Source organism: Protopterus annectens, chromosome 10.part0, assembly GCF_019279795.1.
Source record: "Protopterus annectens isolate FY-2018-M chromosome 10.part0, PAN1.0, whole genome shotgun sequence".
Classification (NCBI taxonomy): Eukaryota; Metazoa; Chordata; order Ceratodontiformes; family Protopteridae; genus Protopterus; species Protopterus annectens.
The window spans coordinates 1779261488-1779281688 of NC_056744.1; the positions used below are offsets into that span (position 1 = coordinate 1779261488).

General features: G+C 38.7%; 1 protein-coding gene across 1 annotated transcript in view; it reads left to right on the forward strand.

Annotated features, from left to right (window-relative positions):
* The first annotated feature begins 245 nt into the window (after window positions 1-245).
* The window catches only part of LOC122814492 (extracellular calcium-sensing receptor-like), a 210570-nt gene continuing 190614 nt past the window's right edge, over window positions 246-20201 (forward strand). The window contains exon 1 of the mRNA XM_044087067.1: window positions 246-370. Coding sequence (XP_043943002.1) covers window positions 246-370 — 125 coding nt within the window. The remainder of the gene's footprint in view (window positions 371-20201) is intronic.

Consider the following 20201-nt stretch of genomic DNA (forward strand, 5'->3'; position numbering starts at 1 on the left):
AAGATGAGTAGGGTAAGTTGCTGTGGATGGGTGAGGATGAGGATGATAAGGTTTTGGGGAAGGATGAAGATGAGTAGGGTAAGATGCTGAGGATGGATGAAGATGAGTAGGAGAAGGTGCTGGGGATGGGTGAGGATGAGGAGGGTAAATTGCTGTGGATGGGTAAGGATGAGGAGAATAAGGTGCTGGGGATGGATGAGGATGAGTAGGGTAAGGTGATGGGAATAGGTGAGGAAGAATAGGATATGGTGCTGGGGATGGGTGAGGATGAGAAGGATAAGGTGCTAGAGATGGGTGAAGATGAGGAAGATAAGGGGCTAGGGACTGGTGAGGATGAGGAGGATAAGATGCTCAGGATGGATGAAGATGAGTAAGGTAAAGTGCTGAGGATGGGTGAAAATGAGGAGGATAAAGTGCTGTGGATGGGCGAAGATGAGTAGGGAAGGTGTTGGGGATGGGTGAGATGAGGAGGATAAGTTGCTAGTGATAGGTGAGGAAGATGTGGGTAAGGTGCTAGGGATGGGAGAGGATGAAGAAGATAAGGTGCTCGGGATGGATGAAAATGAGTTGATAAGGTTCTGGGGATGGAGGAAGATGAGTAGGGGATACTTTTCTGTTAAACCCCTACCACGTCACACTGCTGTAAATAGAGGAGTAAGAGCTACTCTTAAGAGCACAAGTACTTGTTTCCCACCAAGTAAATCCTCAAAGTGGGAGGCATGATGATCTGCGTTAAACCCCTACCACTACAGAGACAAATGCCCCCAAAATAGGGACAATTTTAAAAATGTTGCTGTTACAAACTTAAACAGTTGATAGAATGGCAGCTTTTGCATTAACAATGATTTTCTGAAAGGTATGAAATCTGAAACCATGCTGTGTTTTGCCCATATTTCAGTACCAGATATCACTTCGACCATTCACTTGTAAGAAGAGACATAGTCTTGCATGGGTGGATTTCTCCGTTAAACCCCTACTGCTATCAGTTCACGCTGCTGACGGGGCACTGGTGGCTATGAAGGAGGAGGAGACATTAGGGTTCCCCTGTTGTTAAGTAAGACTAAAACAGTATATATAATCGGAAGGGGGATTACACAGACAGTATTCTCATACATATGAGATAAAAATGTGGACATTCTTCCAAAAACAAGACAGTTGAGAAGTTTGGAGTTACTTGGGACCATGCAGCTGCCTGTTGAATGAGAATGACACTGGTTGAGTAGGAAGAAGGTCATGCTCAGTCTTGCAAGTAGAGGAGTATGCCTTGTTGTACTCTGTATTGTAATCGATGTTGATAAATCCACCCACATAGACACCGTTTCTTCTTCCAAGTAAACAGTCTAAGTAAAACCCGCTACCAAAATGCCACCAAAACACAGCAGCACCAAGTGACAGGGGTTTGATGGAAAAGTACCGAGTAGGGTAAGGAGTTGGGGATGGGTGAGGATGAAGAGGGGAAGGTGCTGGGGGTGGCTGAGGATGAAGAGGGGACAGTGCTGGGGATGGGTGAAGATGAAGAGGGGAAGGTGCTGAGGATGGGTGAGGATGAGTAAGGAAGGTGCTGGGTATGGGTTAGGAAGAATAGGATACGGTACTGGGGATGGGTAAGAATGAGGAGGATAAAGGTCTGGGGAAGGATGAAGATGAGTATGGGAAGGTGCAAGGGATGAATGAAGATGAGTAGGGTAAGGTGCAGGGGACGGATGAAGATGAGTAGGGTAAGGTGCTGGGGATGGATAAAGATGATTAGGGTGAGGTGCTGGGTATTCATGAAGAAGAATATGATAAGATGCTGGGGATAGGTGAGGATGAGGGGAATAAGGTCCTGGGGATGGGTGATGAGGGTAAGGAGCTGCGGATGGGTGAGGAAGAGGTAGGTAAGGTGTTGTATAAGTAAGATCTGCTGCGTATACTGTAGTAAAATGTTCAGATTTGTGATAATGATGTCCAAATTTGCCAATGAAAATTGATTTTTTTTAAAATCAGGACATGTTCCCCTCTCTCAGGCCATAGGCCTGACATTTGGGGTCTGCTAGATGCACAGCTCTTCTCATCATACCAGGAGGTATTCTATACTGCCAATGCAGGTATCCAGCTGCTGGTACACCTCAGCAGAGACAGGACATGCACTTCACACTACATTAGTTCTGGAGACTCCTCTAGTCTGTCTTCAGGAGACGAGCAACCCCCCCCCCCCAAGATAATCACAGAGAGCAGCAGTAACTCCTCCAGATCATCTCTAGCAGTAGGAGCATTGTCTCTCACCTGAAATTCAGATGTGTTAGGCACTAGTGACCCTTCTTCAGATGTAATGACCGGCACAGACTGAGATGAGTGTAGCTATTACTCCTGCTCTTCCTCAATTGGCTCTGCTGAAGGGTGACGGATTGGGGAAAGTGATCACACTGTAAAACACACACACACACACACACACGCACACACACACACACACACACACACACACATACACACACACACACACATACACACACACGCGCATGCACACACACACACACACACACACACACACACACACACACACACACACACACACACACACACACACACACATATGACTTCACAGAATGGATACAAATGCTGCTTCAGCCTTCTACAGGCTCCAACCATTTTAAGGTGATAATCCTCAGAAGGTTCAAAACAAAACACATACTATTAAGCATGTTTGTACAACAGTTACACAGTGCAAGGCAAAGGTACTAACCAAACATAAATGATTGCAGCTGATCTCTTGCTCAGACTCCTGAAGTTCTGCCTCCCACTATTGGAACAGATCATTGTGTCACCATAACAGATCATTACAGCAACGAGTGATGTCACTGGAATCACTCAACACCTGTGCCAGCTCATATCAAGCAGCAAACTTCCTCTAAGGGCTAATATAGTGATCCAGAAAACATTCATTAAGGTTCCTGTGCATGAGAAATAAGAAAATCCTACTTTCCCTGGCTTACCCTACAGGAATCCTGCTTCTACCTCTCACAGGTGCAGCCAATTCTAGCATTACAGAGTTAAAAAAGGAGTCCTGCTTTGTAAAGTTCCTAATCCAGAACTAATACCCTGTGGTGGCTGTCAGAGACAGTGAGGCACACACATTATTATATGTGCAGTTGGCATTCCATCAGACTTACGTGGCACACTGGTGTCTGGCTGTGTGTGGGGTATGTAAGACCTGAACATAAGATACTGGCAAGATAACATACCCTATAGCACAGGAGGTGCTGCAGATTTTAGGCTCTGGTACTAATCACATGCATGTCAGAGTGTAGCATATGCAACAACCGAAGGATACTTTTTATTCATAAGTATACAAGTCGTGGCATGGCCACCTGAGAGAGACACTGGAAGTTTACTAGCCCTGAGACTGGACTGCTATTGCTGGGTCATTTCACACATGATGGACACATCCTGGGCAAAGATTCTGCAGATAAGCAGTACCAATACCAGATTTGGCAGGGACTGTTACCAGATTTAAATACCATGGGTCACCATAACAGATCCTTACTACAGATACAGTGGAGGGCAACTGATCTGATAAATCATGCAAAGAAAAAGGTATGGGACATTGAAGCAGACATGTCCACCACATGGGATGAACCACTAGCACAGAAGTAACTGACAGGGATCAAAGTGCATTTTGTGTCACTCACTGGGCAGGGGATATATCCTTCATATTTCTGAGGGTTCAGATGTGGAAGCAGACCTGACATCAACCATCCATGTGTCAGTAGGTGAAACATCAGGTTAATGAGGTCCATTACAGTACACGATAGTACATATGACTAAGGAGAGGGCATTACTGTGTTCCAGCTGGTCTGCAAGCATGTCTTACAAATGTATTGTGTCTCACTGCTTTCATGTGTACCAGTATGCATGCCAAATGGGGATATGAAGGCATATGTGTTTGTGCATTTAATGACATGGTGGCACTGTATGCAACACAACAGAGAGGGTTACTCCCCTTTTAAAATTACAGATGCCCCTTTTCAAAGGAAAAAACTTCAAAGACCAATACACATAAGGTTCAGTTAAGGCACTTTAATTTACTTGCAGCAAGGAGACAAAAACATGCAAATACAAGGATTTGTCTAACTACTAACAGGAAGTATGTTCATTCTTATACTGTTTTACAATACATGGCCTTCTAAGCTGACGTAATCAAACACAACTTTAAGCATTGTACTACAGCAGGTGTTACTTCAGATTTTCTGCTGACATGACTAGATTTGTGAGAAACTTTTCAGAAAAACAGCCTGGCCTTGGTGACTATTAATCCGTTTACAAGCGTCTATTGTACATTGTTACTTTTCAAGGTACTTTTCTAATACAGATACAAGCAAATGCTGATTACAGTTCATATTCTCAAGCAGGCTTTGTCCTAATTATCTGTTACTTCTACAGCTGTGTATGTTCTCATGGCACAGCGGAACTTCTTGTCTGAGTTTCATATAAGCAGTATTGTTCTAGTCATTATTTTCCTAATGCAAGCAGAAATCATCTGCTTCCCAGTAAATTTCCAAAGCACAAGCAAGATTTAGCTGACAATACAAGGTCAGAAAACAACTGCAGTTTGTACAGATTTATGCAGTATGAAATAGAATAAATGTGTTAACTCTTTTAGGCTCTGAATGCACTAAGCATATTACTAATACACACATTAATACATATTTTTCTAACACCCCTGTAGTGGTACTGACTGAGCACAAAGCCTCCCCAGAGCATGGCTAACATCCTATACCTGGCATTCCCAACATGGGCTCCATCTGTGTCCCAGCGGACACAGTATCATGCACACTATCCACCGCAGCGGGGAGACATGGGGGTGCAGTACCAACAATTGTGACCCCCAACAGCCTCCACCCAGGGCAGCCATCCCCTTCATCCCACTCCAGTTGCACCTCGTAGTACCCCTCTAGATGTATCTAAATATCAGAAGTATCCCATTAGTAAATCCACTGCGTTTTGGGTTTCAGCATGGGCTGTATTATAGCACATTTCTTACACAATCTGATGACTGAGTAGCAGGACTCTAGGGCATATCTGGCAGTACCTGCAACATATAACAAACACTATAGTATATGTAGTCTTCTCCCAGCATGCATTGTATCCATGGATGTATCTACCATCCAAGTGACCCTCTCCAAAGTCAATTTGTAGGTAATAGGTCTGAAGTCTGCTATATGTGTGAATTGTGTGCATTGTCTGGGTAGAGCACAAACAAAAAAATTATTTTATTTGTTTATTTTTACATGTGTTAATTGAGTAAGGGGATTGGTCTGAAGACCCTTTTCAAGCACGATCATTGCCCAAAGGCCTTCAGACAGTAACAATACTATATCATTGAGACATAAGCATGGTATAACAGCAATGGTTTCAATTAACAATAGGATTGCATCAGTAAATTGTAAATAAAGTTCATTGGATAGTGTATAGCTTTCTATAAACAACATCATGGCCATTACATAGGTCCATATGTTCATAGGAGATTACTAGGCTAACAGCTTAAGAGTCCTCGCAAGTCTAGTCAATATGACCTGATGTTACCCAATATATGGCCTCTAGGGCCAAGAGGATGACATGGATTTGTGCCTCTGCATTGAGTATCTTACAGATTTTCCCTGTCCATAAGGGACATAGGCACTATTCCAGGTGTGAATTTGCGATTCCCTATCTATTGATCCAAATTGCATTTAAAGAGAGCCAGGGAAGGGATCTGTTTAATGTGAATAGGAAGTTTATTCCAAAGAAGGTGCAATCTCTGAGACACATATCTGCCTCTCCAGCATGTTTTGTTTTGAGTCGCTGACTAAGGTTAGAACCCCTGTATTGGGTGACCCTCATGCTATTTGACTTGCGGATGTGTAGCAGCTCTGTCAGTGCTGGATTTGTGAGTGTCTTGTAGGTCAGGCATTGGTCACCCTTTAATAATCGGTAGGAGACAGAGTCAAGAAATAAAGCTTTTAGTCTATCCGCATAGGACATGTTGTTTAAAGTAAACAAGATATAGGGTTCACGTTATCCCAGGGAACAGAAATGATTAAGCAGTGTCTTTAATAAATACTTATAAACACAAGCCAAATCACCACTGAATCAAATGTTTATTGAAAATACAGTCAAAAATGGTTGACTGCTTTCATCCCATCTACTAGGGATTTCTTCAGAGCAAAATAAAACCAAAGACTAGTTGTTTAAAAATATCTGACCACATCCAATAATTAAACAATTAATTATGCCTTAAAACCCCTTTAAAAAAACGTTCCCATTAAAACCAATTTACCTTGTTAAGCCTTAAATCATAAACTATACAAACTTTTCCTAACCACAGATTTGTACATATATACAAAAATAAATAAATAAATACATAAATAAATAAAAAAATAAAAATGCATGAATTAAATAAAAAAACAGTCAAGTATGAGAAATACATAAGGTACAGAATGTAATAACTCTTAAAAGGCATCATAATTTAGAAGCTGTCATTTTCAGGCAGAATGAATAGAAATATGTTCACTCAAACAGGGTAATATAAAAGCATCACTCTGAATTCGCCAAACCAGTTCTCGATATTCTATTCTATTCTTCCACTGTCCCATCTTATATTAAGATGCATTTTTTCAAGAACACTGAATGCAAACTTAGTAAAGCCTTCACAAACCAAGGAGTGTTTACATAGTGTGTTGTTCATGTTAGAAACAATTGGTCTATTCAGGTCTATATCACAAAATCAAAAAGACCGGTAATCGAATGGCATTTACATCAAAAATGATGTTTATCGAAGTTGCTTTTGTGGGGGGCTGTGCCCCCGCTAATTATATATACCAAACTCTGAGATCACACTACAGTGAGAAAAGGGCAAATTTTCCGATCTTCACTGTACCGCCATCTCACAAGGAACACCTCGATGAATGGCATTTTTGATGTAAATGCCATTTGATTACCGGTCTTTTCGATTTAGTGATACAGACCCGGTCTATTCTTAAGGCTGATGATGACATTTTTTGAACTGTTGGAGAAACTCTACAATTTGTTTATAAGTTTGATAGAAATATTAAAATAATATTAAAGAATAATAAGGTAGATATTTTAACTGGGAGTATAAAATGTGGAAGGTGTAGTTTTTGTAACTACATTTTTGATAGAGGAACTATTACATTGAATGATCATCGTTGTACTAAATTTAGGTTTGAGAAAGGCAAATGCGAAATTAGGGATTGGTTTACATGGCGATTTATAAGCAATGTCATTCATTTTATGTTAGCAAAGCTGAAAGGAAACTGGGAAAGGGAATACATGAACATCTTTATGACATTAAAAAAGAGAACAGTCCTGAAAACTGAGCCTTTTTATGCATACTACATTCTGAACTTTTTACATTTCTAAAATGTAACTGTTTTTTTTTTTATTATTTAATTGATATGATTTTTATTTTTTTGTATGTATGTAAAAATCTGTGGTTCAGACAAGTTTGTATAATTTATGATTTAAGATTTAACAATGTAAAGAGGTTGTAAGGCATAATTAATTGTTCAATTATTTGATTAATTAATTGGATGTGGTCGAGTATATTTAAACCACTATTCTTTGGTTTTATTTTGTTCTGAAGAAGACCTTAGTAGATGGGACGAAAGCAATCAACAATTTTTGTCCATATTTTCAATAAACATTTGGTTCAGTGGTGATTCAGCTTATGTTTATGAGCACCTATTAAAGGAACTGGTTAACCTTTTGTGTTCCCTGGGGCAACATGAACCCTATATCTTGTTTACTAGTTTTTAAGGGTTGCACATTGTATACACCTAAGTTTGAGATGCATGTTGTTTGCACCCTGTATTTTCTTTGTGAGGAACCTCTCCAATCACTCCAGCTGCTGTAAGTGCCCAGTCAAGTACATGCCAAATGGCACACTACTTGATTACTGGTCTAAAGAGGGCTGAGTGCAGTGGGACTGTAATTTCCTGGGATGATGTTCCTTTACTTATACATTGTGCCACATAGAATGAATTCCTCATCAGTATGGACACATGATGGTCAAAGTTCAGGCTACAATCTATCTGTGTGCCTAGATACTTAACCCCTGGGCCTAGTATTAGGGGTGTGCTATTGATTTAATTTACAGGAGTATTTGACTTATCAAAGGGTATGATAATGCATTTTTAATCACATTTTGTTTTAGACCATGATTCTGACACCAATCATTTTGTCTGATCTAGACCCTCCTGAAGGATATCTATATTATTGGAGAATTCAGTGATTGACCCCACCTTGCAGCTGTCAGCAGACTTTGTCATCCAGATGCCTTCTACATTAGCCTTGACTATAGAGAAGTATATTCCAAACAGGAATGGTCCCAGTAATGAGCCCTATGCATGCCACTAGTAACTGGTCTCTTGCTGGATTTGGATTCACCCACTTTAACAACATGTGTCCTGTCCATGAGCCAATTGGCTATCCATCTGAGGAGGAATTGTGTCAAATGCCTTGGCCAGGTTGAGATAGGTGGTATGTATTGTTTTACCCTCATCCATTGCCTTATTGACTTTCTGAAATAAATCTACCAGATTAAGTAGACATGATCAACCCTTGACAAAGCCGAATTGGGTTGGGTCCAGTGTTTGGAGGTTTCCCATGTCATTATTCTTTTCATGGCCTTACATATAAGACTAGTCAAACTTATGGGTTTGTAATTCCCCACCTTAATAGATGGCCCCCTTTATGTAGAGAGATGACTGTTGCTGTCCTCCATCCTATCGGGACAAAGCCAGTCCAGATGCTGTGGTTAAGTAGAAATCCGAAAGAGCCTGATAAGTACTGATTTAAGCTGTTTAAGATGCAACCTAGTATATCGTCAGGCTCCACTGAAGCTGCGAAGTGAATTGGCAGCTCGTTTTTTGGTGATATTTGGTGGTGGAGTGCTGGAGGGGTTTTCCTTGGGGGAGAACTGGAGGTTATAAGAAGGTAAAAATTGAGCTGAATTTGTCGGCCAGCAGATTTGCTGTACCTTCCAGCTGAGTATAGGTGACATACCTGTCAACCTGGAATCATAAAAAATCTGGACAAAGGCCCATGAAAAATAAGTACAACTGGCCAAATATCTGTATGCTTTTTAATATCAAAGCGAAGCAAAAACCAGAACGAGTATGTCCCAAAAAAGCCGACCAGAAGTCTTCAAACAAAGTCTAAAAATTTGTTTGAAACAACTATAACAGCAATAAAATGCTGTAAGAATACAGTAACACAGATAAGCGTTTTCATCCCGTTAATAATTTACAAGGAACTTCATCAGATAAAATCACCATTTTACTTAAGATACTTAAAACCCCCTTCATCCAATCGGGCTTATCAGTTTAAAAACACCTTCATAAACAGCCAGTTGGAACAACAAAAATGAATATACCCCTAAAGTGCCTACAAATATGAGTTTAAAATAATAAATTACTTTTAAAACATAAACACAATAAAACAATAAAATAACATTGACTAGTGTATATAATTTATCTACTTATAGCTTTTAACTTGAGAAGACATTTAATACTCTCTGCTTCATTTAAACCTGGCCAGTAGTGGGCATTAAGCCGTAATTGTCAAACTAACTCGGCTTTCTCTGAGTAATGGCCACGCCCCTCCCTGTTTGAAAATCTTGAGTGTTTCCAGGAGTAGATGCATCCATTAACACTTATTTGCAGGGACTGATACACATTCATTCTAAAGCATCCTAGGCATTTATTTATTGTTATAGATTAACCCAATAAGCACAAAACTGAATGACCCATCCATTATCTCTAATCTGAATATATTTGTTTTAACTGGCTTAATGGATCAACAGCTTTAACCTGAATTTCCCATGGCTCATCATAATTTTAATATTTAAAAGGAGGTGGTTTATAAACCAGCATGTAGTTCAAAAAAATATCAACCAGCAGACAAATAAAACACCAAGCAGATTTTGACTAATGCAGTAAGTAGCCTATAATTAACAGGACTGAACGCTTTCATCTATTCAGAATACAGACTTCTTCAGAATGAATGAATAAATGCAGCAAGAAATAATTCCTTAAATAGTGAGCAGTCACATGATATGTCATCTAAATACCACTACTTAATATCCAGTCACATGATGACATATCATGTGACTGCTCACTGTTTAAGAAATAATTCCTTAAACAGTGAGCAGTCACATATGTCATCTAAATATCACTACTTAATATTCAGTCACATGTTTTATGTAAATGTTAACTGTTTAATATTCAGAAACATGATGTGTTATGCAAATGAAAGTACTTAATATTCATTTGCTTATATTTCAACATACAGGCTATAGAGATAATGTCATTAACACCTGAATTTTAATCAACATTCAAAGTAATTTGCCAAAACAACATCCTCTTCAGTAAAAGATTTGTCCAATCCCTACCTCTTCAGTTACACTTAACTTTTTCCAGTATAAAAAAAGACAAACTTATTAAGATCAGATCACACATATACTGATAATTTCTTACTTTGAGATCTTGCTCTGTTTTTCCTATATAAAACGCAGAACATGATAAACAAGTTGGTACATATATCACTCCCTTGTTGGTGCAATTGTATTGACTTTTGCAGTATCATAAGGGTTATCTCTTACAGACACAAAAGTGACTGTATCAATAAACGTGCCTTGCTTTCATGCCCAGCACTTAACATGCCAAGTACACTAAGGTTTTTGTGTTCCAGTCATGAGATCCTTTGATTCCAAAAGGTGTTTCAGATTAAAACAAGATTTAAAAAGAAATTGGGGTTTTAAACCAAGTCTGTTATCTATGTCCCTACTCAATGTTATAATAGGGAATGTTGTCTAATAATATTTTGTATTGCCTCCACATCAGTAGAAATGCTAGGCAGCATGCCTTAGAGTACTGTGACCCTGTGCTCTCATAATTTGCTAGGTGTTTTATTTATTTATTTTTTTTAAAAAAATCTGTGGTATCCCCCAAAGTCTCAGAAAACCCAGTATGCAACCTATACTGGGTGAAAAAACAAACCAAGCAGAAACTTCGTAGTGTGGAGGGTGTGAAGTTCACTCCTTGAAATATGTTATGCACCTAGTTCACTAATAAAATTTGAACTTTAAACTACGTACTACAAAAAATAAATAAATAAAATAAAATAAAATAAAATAGTAGGTAGTCCACTCCATTCTTAGCTCAGCTGGGGATTGCCTATTATTTTATTTTATTTTTTGTAGTATGTATTTTAAAGTTTGATTTTTGTTAGTGAACTAGGTGCATAACTTATTTCAAGGAGTGAACTTCACACTTTACACACTGCGAAGTTTCAACTTGGTTTATTCATTTTTTTTTTACAAACAGCTGTTTTGAGTTAGGCAGAATTGCAATTGCTGAAGGCTGTCTCTCCAGTCACTGAGCCAAACATTGGCCTTTTGAAAGTTAAGCTTAAACCACCCTGATCTTGTGACTACAAACGGAAGCAATATCTGACAACTAATATTTCCACAAAGGAAACAATATTTGTGGTGCAACATCATGCATTTTAGACATATATGGACCTTCTTATTTCCAAGAGTTTGTTTAGGTAAATTGTTTAAGCTGTATGCTAGAAAAAGTGTAATGTGTTTTAGCATACAAGTTAGAGAATTCGGAAAGACAGAAACAACTGCACAAAATAAGTCATTCACAGTATATAGTGGATTCTCTGTATAAGGTCATTTCAAAAGTGGCATCTGAGCAGTCAATTGATTTTGATTTGATTTGTTTGTTGTGTCTTCTTTAAATATTTTGGTTGTTTTATTAAATGTTATAACTATTTACATTTTAATTGCTTGTATAAAATTGTTATGATATTTATTTTGTATGTTAAAAACAATAAACTTGTTTTAAAAAAAAAAGTGGCATCTGAGGAATTATTTTACTAAAATATTACATTTTTTGCTTTGTTTTGTAGTTAAGACATGTGATATTGAAAGCCCTTAGACTATGCAAAATAGGATTCATGTCAACTCATCGACAGAAATTCTGCTGGTGATCAATTTATCAGCTCTAAATTGTTGAATACCACCTTTAGAAATTGACAAATCAGTTTTTTGGAGGGGCAAGTTTTTCTGCACCATCAAGTGGAAAGACACCCCCTCACCCCCCCAACATATGTACCCTAACACTACTATAACAGTAAGGAAAAGGGCAATAGCTTTGAGAACTGGAAGTAGTTTTCATTCATATCGACTCAATGTCTTGACATTTGCAGAATTATCTGTCAAAAAATTGACAGCTTCCCAAGAAATGAAGTGCATTTCCATCTTGTGAAAAAAATGACTTTGTAAATTTGTTGCTCTACCTTTACATCAGCCTTCCTGCACTCCCACAAGATGTACGGGCTGCATCTTAACACTTTTTTGCCAACTCCGGCACTGCTGTACTTCAGAGCTGTGAGAAAACTATAAGATATCATAGCCTCAGACTTAATAAATATCCCTCAAGCTCACTAAAACAATCTTGCCTTTCCTAAGTTTGCTATTATGGTCCCCTAAACTACAAGAGGTACTTGTTGTCTTTGTTATTGGGCAAGCTCTCACAGCCCACTCAGTTTACTTTCTGTGAGTCTTCTTGCATGACTTGCTGACTCTGTTAAATGCCACCCCCCAAATGCCTTCAACTTTCAACTATATGTTTCTGTTTGTCTGAAAGCCACAACTGTCTTCTTTCACTATCTGAATTAGAAGATGATGTCATATGTGTGGAGTTGTACATCTCAGCTGTCCAGATTTTTGCAGAATGTCTACATTTTTTCCTCATACTTTTGGTATGTTCCTCATAAAATTTGTGGTTTTCTGTTTAAATCAGTGAGGATTGAATTCGCTAAATAATGGTATGCATTTGAGTTTCACACTTTGCATCCTTTAGATCATGTAATTCATGCCCACACAAAACCTGTTATTGTAACAACTTTCTAAGTTTAGTAAGAGCAATCTGTCCCTATTTTTTGGGATTTTGCCCCCCCCCCATTATTTTTGGCTTTATCTAGAATTCATGCACTAACAGGTTGATAGGCATGGCTATGGTACAGAATGGCTTCATGTCCCCCTAGCCTAGTAGAAGGTTATGGAATTCTAAGATAATGACTCATATTACCTACACCTGGCACAATGTCAGTACTGATTTTCACAGAATGTCCAAATTTGTGCTTTATACTTTTGGTCAGTTCCTCATAAAACATGTGGTTCTCTGGTAAATTGCTGAGTGTTGAAGTCACTAAATATTGAGATACATTTGAGTTTCAGACTTCATGTCCTGCCAAAAATGTAACACAAATCCTGTAATTCTAGCAACTTTCTATGTTTATAAGAACAATACTGAAAATCTGTCCCTATTTTTGGGCCTTTGACCCAGCCCCATTATTTTATGGTTTGTCCAGATTTCTTGAACTAAGAGCTTGAGAGGTATGATACAGCTTTTCCACTGACGATCTAACTCCATTTATAACCCTGAGGGATGACTGTGCCAGGCCTCTGTTTTCTACTACTCCTGCCTTGTATCATTTCATGCAAACTATTCTCTGCACAGTGTTGTGAATATATTTATATATTCCTGCTATCTCCTCGTGCTTATTCTAACACAGTATTTTGCATCACATTACACTGCATTTGTTTGATGACAGGAGACAGACCTACCTAGACTGACCTTTCAGTTACATTCAGCTTGATGCCTCCCTGCCATACATATTTTCTGCTTCGCCTTTCTACATACACCCTATGCCCTACTGAACGTCTCCATGGTTACCCTCTCCATGACCCATTTAGTGAGTTTGCAGCCCTCTCTGTGAAAAACATCTGCAGATCCAGGGAGTAGATAGTCACTAGAATTTGTTTCCCGTCCTGCCTCTTCTCATCCTTCCTGTTCAGAAAATCATTTTCTTGACAAGATCTTATGGAAACGTATCATGCCCCCCTCACCCTGCCTTTTGCTGCCTCATCACTTTACTGTCCTTGCCGTGTCTGTCCTTCTCCAAATATGCTACATAGAACACAGCTCAGGATATAACTTAAGACTGTTCCCCCATTCCAGCACTAAAGCATTGATCTGCTTTTCTATCCTAGTTCATGTTCTATAATTTCACCCAGCCTGTCATTTTAACACACCATTCTGCTCTGAAGTCATTCACTACAGTAACTCCAAGCTTAACCATTTACACAAAGTCTGTAACAACAGGCTCTTCATAGGCACTTTTACTGTCTGTATTGAAGCACAGTTTTCAAAAGGAAACAGCTTCTAGTATATTTTGCACAGATATATTTGCCTTGCCTGACATTTATGCATCCATGAGGCTGAATATGTAAAATGTTTTTAACTAAAGTACACGGATTCCATCTCTGACAGAAAGTAAACAACTCAGGTATGACTTCTGTCCTTCTTTGCCTTTGTTATAGTTAACATTGTTTACATTAGGTACGCTATGCTCCTACATTCCTTTCTGAAAATATGGTATAATGTTTCTTGAGCCAATATTTTAATGTAGTTATACCATTCTTAATCAGATGTTCCTTTCCAAAGGATTATTTTTTTCCATTGCTGACACTAAAACAAAATCTATAGAAACGTATGAGTCACAGGTGTTAGCTTGTTTATTTAAATTATATGGTAGACCCACTGTGTTAAAAATCATGATTTCCCCTATGGTTTGAGGAAGGGCATTATTTCATTAAGGTCTCAGAGGTGAACATCTGGTCCATTTCTGTATCCTTACAAAACAAGAATTATTAATACTATGCTATAATCAATGTATGAATTAGCCTGTAAGATGTGCTGTCATTATAGGTTAAACACATGCCTATTTGTTAATCCTTCCTATGGTCTTGTCAGCAGGAAATAAAGTTCAAATGACTTTCCTTAAGTGTTACATTATTCATTAAATTACTTTCACTGTTTGATATTAGTTATGCATCACTCATATTTCCAAGTGATACAGGTATCTGTGGCAAACAATGCCTTTCTTTTTAACACAAGTTACACGAATATTTAACTAACGAGTCCTTTGTGTACATTTGTGCATGTGTGTGTGTGTGTGTGTGTGTGTGTGTGTGTGTGTGTGTGTGTGTGTGTGTGTGTGTGTGTGTGTGTGTGTGTGTGTGTGTGTGTGTGTGTGTGTGTGTGTGTGTGTTTGCAATGGGTAAGTAGCTGGGTAGTTGCCTAGAGAAAGAAGACAGTGTCATATTTATATACAACCCCAACACACAGAGGTTAATATCTGTAGTCTGCCATATGGCTTCCAGTTGTTGGACATGACTAGTAATACAGAAGGACTGGAAACAGCCTATGTAATCTGGGGGATAAAAAAACAATTGAAAATCTTTCAACCTAATGAGTGGAGGACTGCAACATTCATCCCCCTTACAACAGTGGGGCGTCAATCAATCCCGGCAACTATCGGCTAATAAGCCTGACCAGCCTCATCTGTAGAACTATGGAAAAGATCATTATGGAATTAATAAACAAAGATATAGACAACCTATAAAGCATCAACATGAGCCAGTTTGGTTTTATCAAAGGCAGGTCATGCCTACTCAAACTGGTTGGCTTCTCTGAAAAGGCAACTGAAGAGATGGACGAGGGGAAAAAATGTCCATCACAAATCTGAACCTTGCAAAGACATTGACCACATCCCTGTTCAGACATAGCTAATAAACTCATCCAGCTAAATGTAAATCCATGTGTAACTTCTTGGATAGCAAACTAGCTCACAAATAGAGCCCAAGAAATTAGGGAGGGTGGATCTATCTCCTCCAAGAGACCTGTTATTAGTGGAGTACTGCAGGGCTTGGTCCTCAGACTACTCTGTTTTGGAATCTATTTCACAGAAGTCAAAGCAACTGTTGAGTGCTTATAACTTATTAAGTTTGCTGACAGCTATAAAGTCATTGTCATCAAAAACTCCCCAGACTACACTAAGATCCTTCAGGAAAGCCTGTTAGAAACAGATAGATGGTGTCAAAACCATAGCTTAAAACTAAATGCCAAAAAGCACATAAGTGTATCCTTTGGCAATCAAGATGTTCCCAACAACTGTCATACTAACAACACTCCCCTGAAAACTGACCCAGTAGTGAGAACATGTGTAGACAATGAGCTGTCATTCAACCACCACTTATTGATTATTGTTAGGAAGTCCTTTACAGTGCAACTTATTAGCAAGGGTATGGCATCTAAATCTAGGGAGGTGATCATTCCCTTTACACGTCACTTATTAGACCATTCATTGAATATAATGCCTCATTCTGCATTTAAATTTCCAAGCACCTGACTCAGCTCAAGTGATCACATTTTCTCACCAAGAAAATCAATGCACTGAATCACAAAAGCTAATGTGACCACCTCAAATCCCTATCCTTCTTCTCAGCGACCTACATGTTGCTGAGGGAAAATCTTTGCCTCGCATACAGAGCATCTACTGATCCCATCCTTTCAGATCTCCCACAGATCTGTAAATCCAACAGTGGCAGAAACACCCACTCTAGAGACCCCCTTCTCTATTACAACTTAAATAGAGCATGCTGGAGGGATATATACGTCTCAAAGAGAATATTACATCTCTGGAACCGCCTTCCTCTGCATGGGAAATTAAGTACATCTCTTACTTTAATCAAGCACAACCTGGATGCATGTAAGGAAACCCTAAATTCACCCCTGGTTTGGCACCCTTGTCCCTTATGGGCAGGAACATATAAATACCTGCTCTAGGGTTATGGTTCTTCATGCTTACTATACAAAGGGTTCTCACATAATAGAAAAGGATTATCTCACTTAGGGTTATATAAGACTTCTGCAAAATAAGGGGGCCTGTACTAAACCAGTAAGGCTAGAAACTCAGTGTGAATGATTGGCTAAGCTGGTAAAGATCCTCTCAGATCAATAGCCTAGTAAGAACATATGAACAAGATGTTTTATACACTTCTGATTTTGCAGCAATTAACTAACATTTTTGCTTTTTAGTTTTTTCTCAAATGGCGCTGATTTTACTTGCTTTTGAAAATATCCATCTGTAAGCAAACTTATTTCTCTGGCCTGAGCCATTTAATGACATGTCTACCTACAAGCAAATCTCTGCCTCTGGTCCTGTACTATTCAACTCTACCAACTGCTAACATTCACTCTTTTACTGATTATTTTTATCTCTAAAGATAGTACTGACTTATAAGACTTGTCGTACTTGCAGCTGCCGTTTCCTTTCCTGGTTTTCAGCTAAATTCCCATTCTGTAGAAAGGTTGTCAACTAGTTCTGAAAGGATGGCAACACAGAATGTGAAATCATGTAAATAAGAAACTGATATTGCTTGTCTCAGGGATGTAGCCATTTTTTTCAGACTGTGAATTAAGTTTCTGCACTGTACCCCACTCCCTCCGCAACACTGGTGGTCCACCCTATAGTCAGGACTGATCTTATGTAAAACAATGCCCGAGTCAATCGATTCCATTATGACCCCATCATCACTGCTCAGCAGCCTTCTCTCACTTTCTCACTAACTCTTCAGTAATTTCTTTTAACACACCATAACTAGCCATAACAGCACTAAACCTGTAGGGGAAATATTGCTTTTATGTGTGCAGTTTCCTGCTTTTATGCATGCATTTCACTGTTAACAATTGCTGTAAGACTGTCTTGAAATTGCCTGCAGCAAAGAATTTACTGCTAATTGTTTAACTGGTTTGTGGTGGAATTGCATTGTGGGTCTGTTCGCCTGTGTTTTTACATTAGGAGGACTGGGTTTATTCATCTTGTGGCAGGAGATGTTTGTAAGGTTTGTCTGAGTTGGAAAATACACAAAAGTACTGAAAGTGAGGTCATTTTATTGACCAGAGAGCTCATTGGATTGTTTTCTGTTTTTTTCTGTGCTGTTATAAATTAGTTAGCGTGGGTTAGCAGTGCCTTGTATGGTAGCAAACACCTAGAAAGCGATTTTTGTCTGCAGAATGCCCATTAAAACTGTACCCTGAAAAGCAAAATTATAGAGTGAATACCTTGTATGCTGACAAACTTAGAGCAGCTAGGTGGGCATCGAGTGACAATACCTACAGATTTAGTAGAATTCAGTGTTGTGTAAACATTAATGTTAGTAGAATTTAGTACTGTTTAGCATAATCTGCCCAAATAAAGCACCATTTTTAGTCCTCACCAACAAAACACCCTTAATAGATTCTAATCCCAATACACCACCCTTTTGTAGCTCACCGATCAAAGGCTTGAACAGTATGGAGATGCAATTACCTAAGTTTTCTGTGGCCAGCTTGGTGGATGTGGGCATCATGAGACAATGTAACAATTGCCACATATTTACTGACAACCATTTAATCCATAAACAGGCAGGCACAGAATGTGAGAGGTGTACTTATATAGGTTCATAGGTTCATAGGAAGGTACTAGGCTATTGGCCCTAGGGCCTATATAAACCTAGCCAAATGGTACCCTGGCTTTTGCCACCCAAGAAAATTATTTTCCTGTGCCCTTGTCAAGCAGAGCCACAGAAGTGATCCCTGGGATGAATTTCCTATATCCCATCCAATCATCAAGATTCTTCTTGAAGAGTGCTAATTTTTATTTTATTTATTTATTTTTTTTTTATTTTACATTTGTTGACCGGGCTAGTCTAACTGGATATTTGTCCATTTTCAGTAGAGGCCCGGGGAGAAAAGCTCCAGCATGAACAGTAAACAAAGTTAACAATATATAACAAAGACATGTATGAAAACAATACAGTGGTAGCATTGGTTAAAAGAAATAATATAGTAATAAAATTATAGGATAGACATTATGCTAAAAGTTAAACTAAGTGAAACAAAACAGGTATTGCACAACAGAGTAAAGTATTTATAATTTATCCTCTTACTATGAGAAAAAAAAAGTAACAAGATATAGAGGCCTAGGTTGGAGGCCTAAGTTTGGGGTGTGGGGAAAGGGGTATGAGTAGGAGGGGAAAAGATTTCAGTCTGGGTTAGCACAAGGACAAAGCCACTGAGTTTTAAGATGTTCTTTAATATGTTTTTTGAATAGAGAAGTAGAAACTAGGTTAGAAAGTTCAGGAGGGAGCTGATTCCAGTTTTTACCTATAGTGTTTGAGAACAGTGAGTTGCCAGCTTTGTTGTTAGATTTAATCAAGGAGACCAGGAGTTTATTAGCAGAACGTAGTGTAGCTAGATTTTTATAAGGTGAAATCAGATTAGTGAGGATAGGAGTATCATTGGGGTGGTATAGGATCGTTTGAGTGATACGTAACTGTTGACAGAGTATGTGGTTATGCAATTCTAGCCATCCTAGTTGTTTGAGGTTAAGACAGTGGTGAGTTTTGAAGGGAGTACATGTAATGAATCTAGCTATGCTATTGTAACAGGTAGAACGTTTGGTGATGTTGTTTTTTGATAGGTTAGTATATATAGCAGAGGCATAGAAAAGGGTAGAGATGAGGTGGGTCTGGGCAATGGTTTTCCTGGCTGAGGGGGTAAGGAAGGGTTTAATTCTATAGAGAGTACCAAGTTTTTTGTTAACAGAATTTATGGTGGCGTTAATATGGTCATCATAATTAAGACGATTGTCAATTGTAACACCTAGTAGGCGGGTGGTAGAATCTGGGGTTATGTTGGTAGCATTGTTAGAGGTTATGGCGAAGAATGGTGTGGATGATTTATGAGTTGGAGTAAAGAGTAGTAGTTTTGTTATTTTGGGATTAAGGAGGAGGCAGTGTTGCAAAAACCATTTTTCAACATTTTGGAAAACAGTTTGGGTGAGGGACTGGAGGGAGGCTACATTCTTAGCAGTACAGATTAAGGTCGAGTCATCTGCATATTGAATGCAGGTGGCTTGAGGTATGTTCAAGTGTAGGTCGTTAATAAATAAGGAAAAAAGAAGGGGACCTAAGATTGAGCCTTGTGGGACTCCAATATTTATTGGGAGTAATGAAGACAGGTTGTTGTCCCAAAGCACTGCCTGCTGCCTGTTTTGAAGATAACACCTAAACCATTGTAATGCTTGTGGATCAAGAGAATTGTAATTTAGTTTATCAAGAAGTAAGTTATGGTTAACCATATCAAAGGCTTTTGACAGGTCTATAAATAGTGCAGAGGAAAAGGAGTTATTGTTACGATTTTTATTTATAGAGTCAGTGAAGGATAGAAGGGCAGTCGTTGTGCTGTGGAATGGTCTGAAGC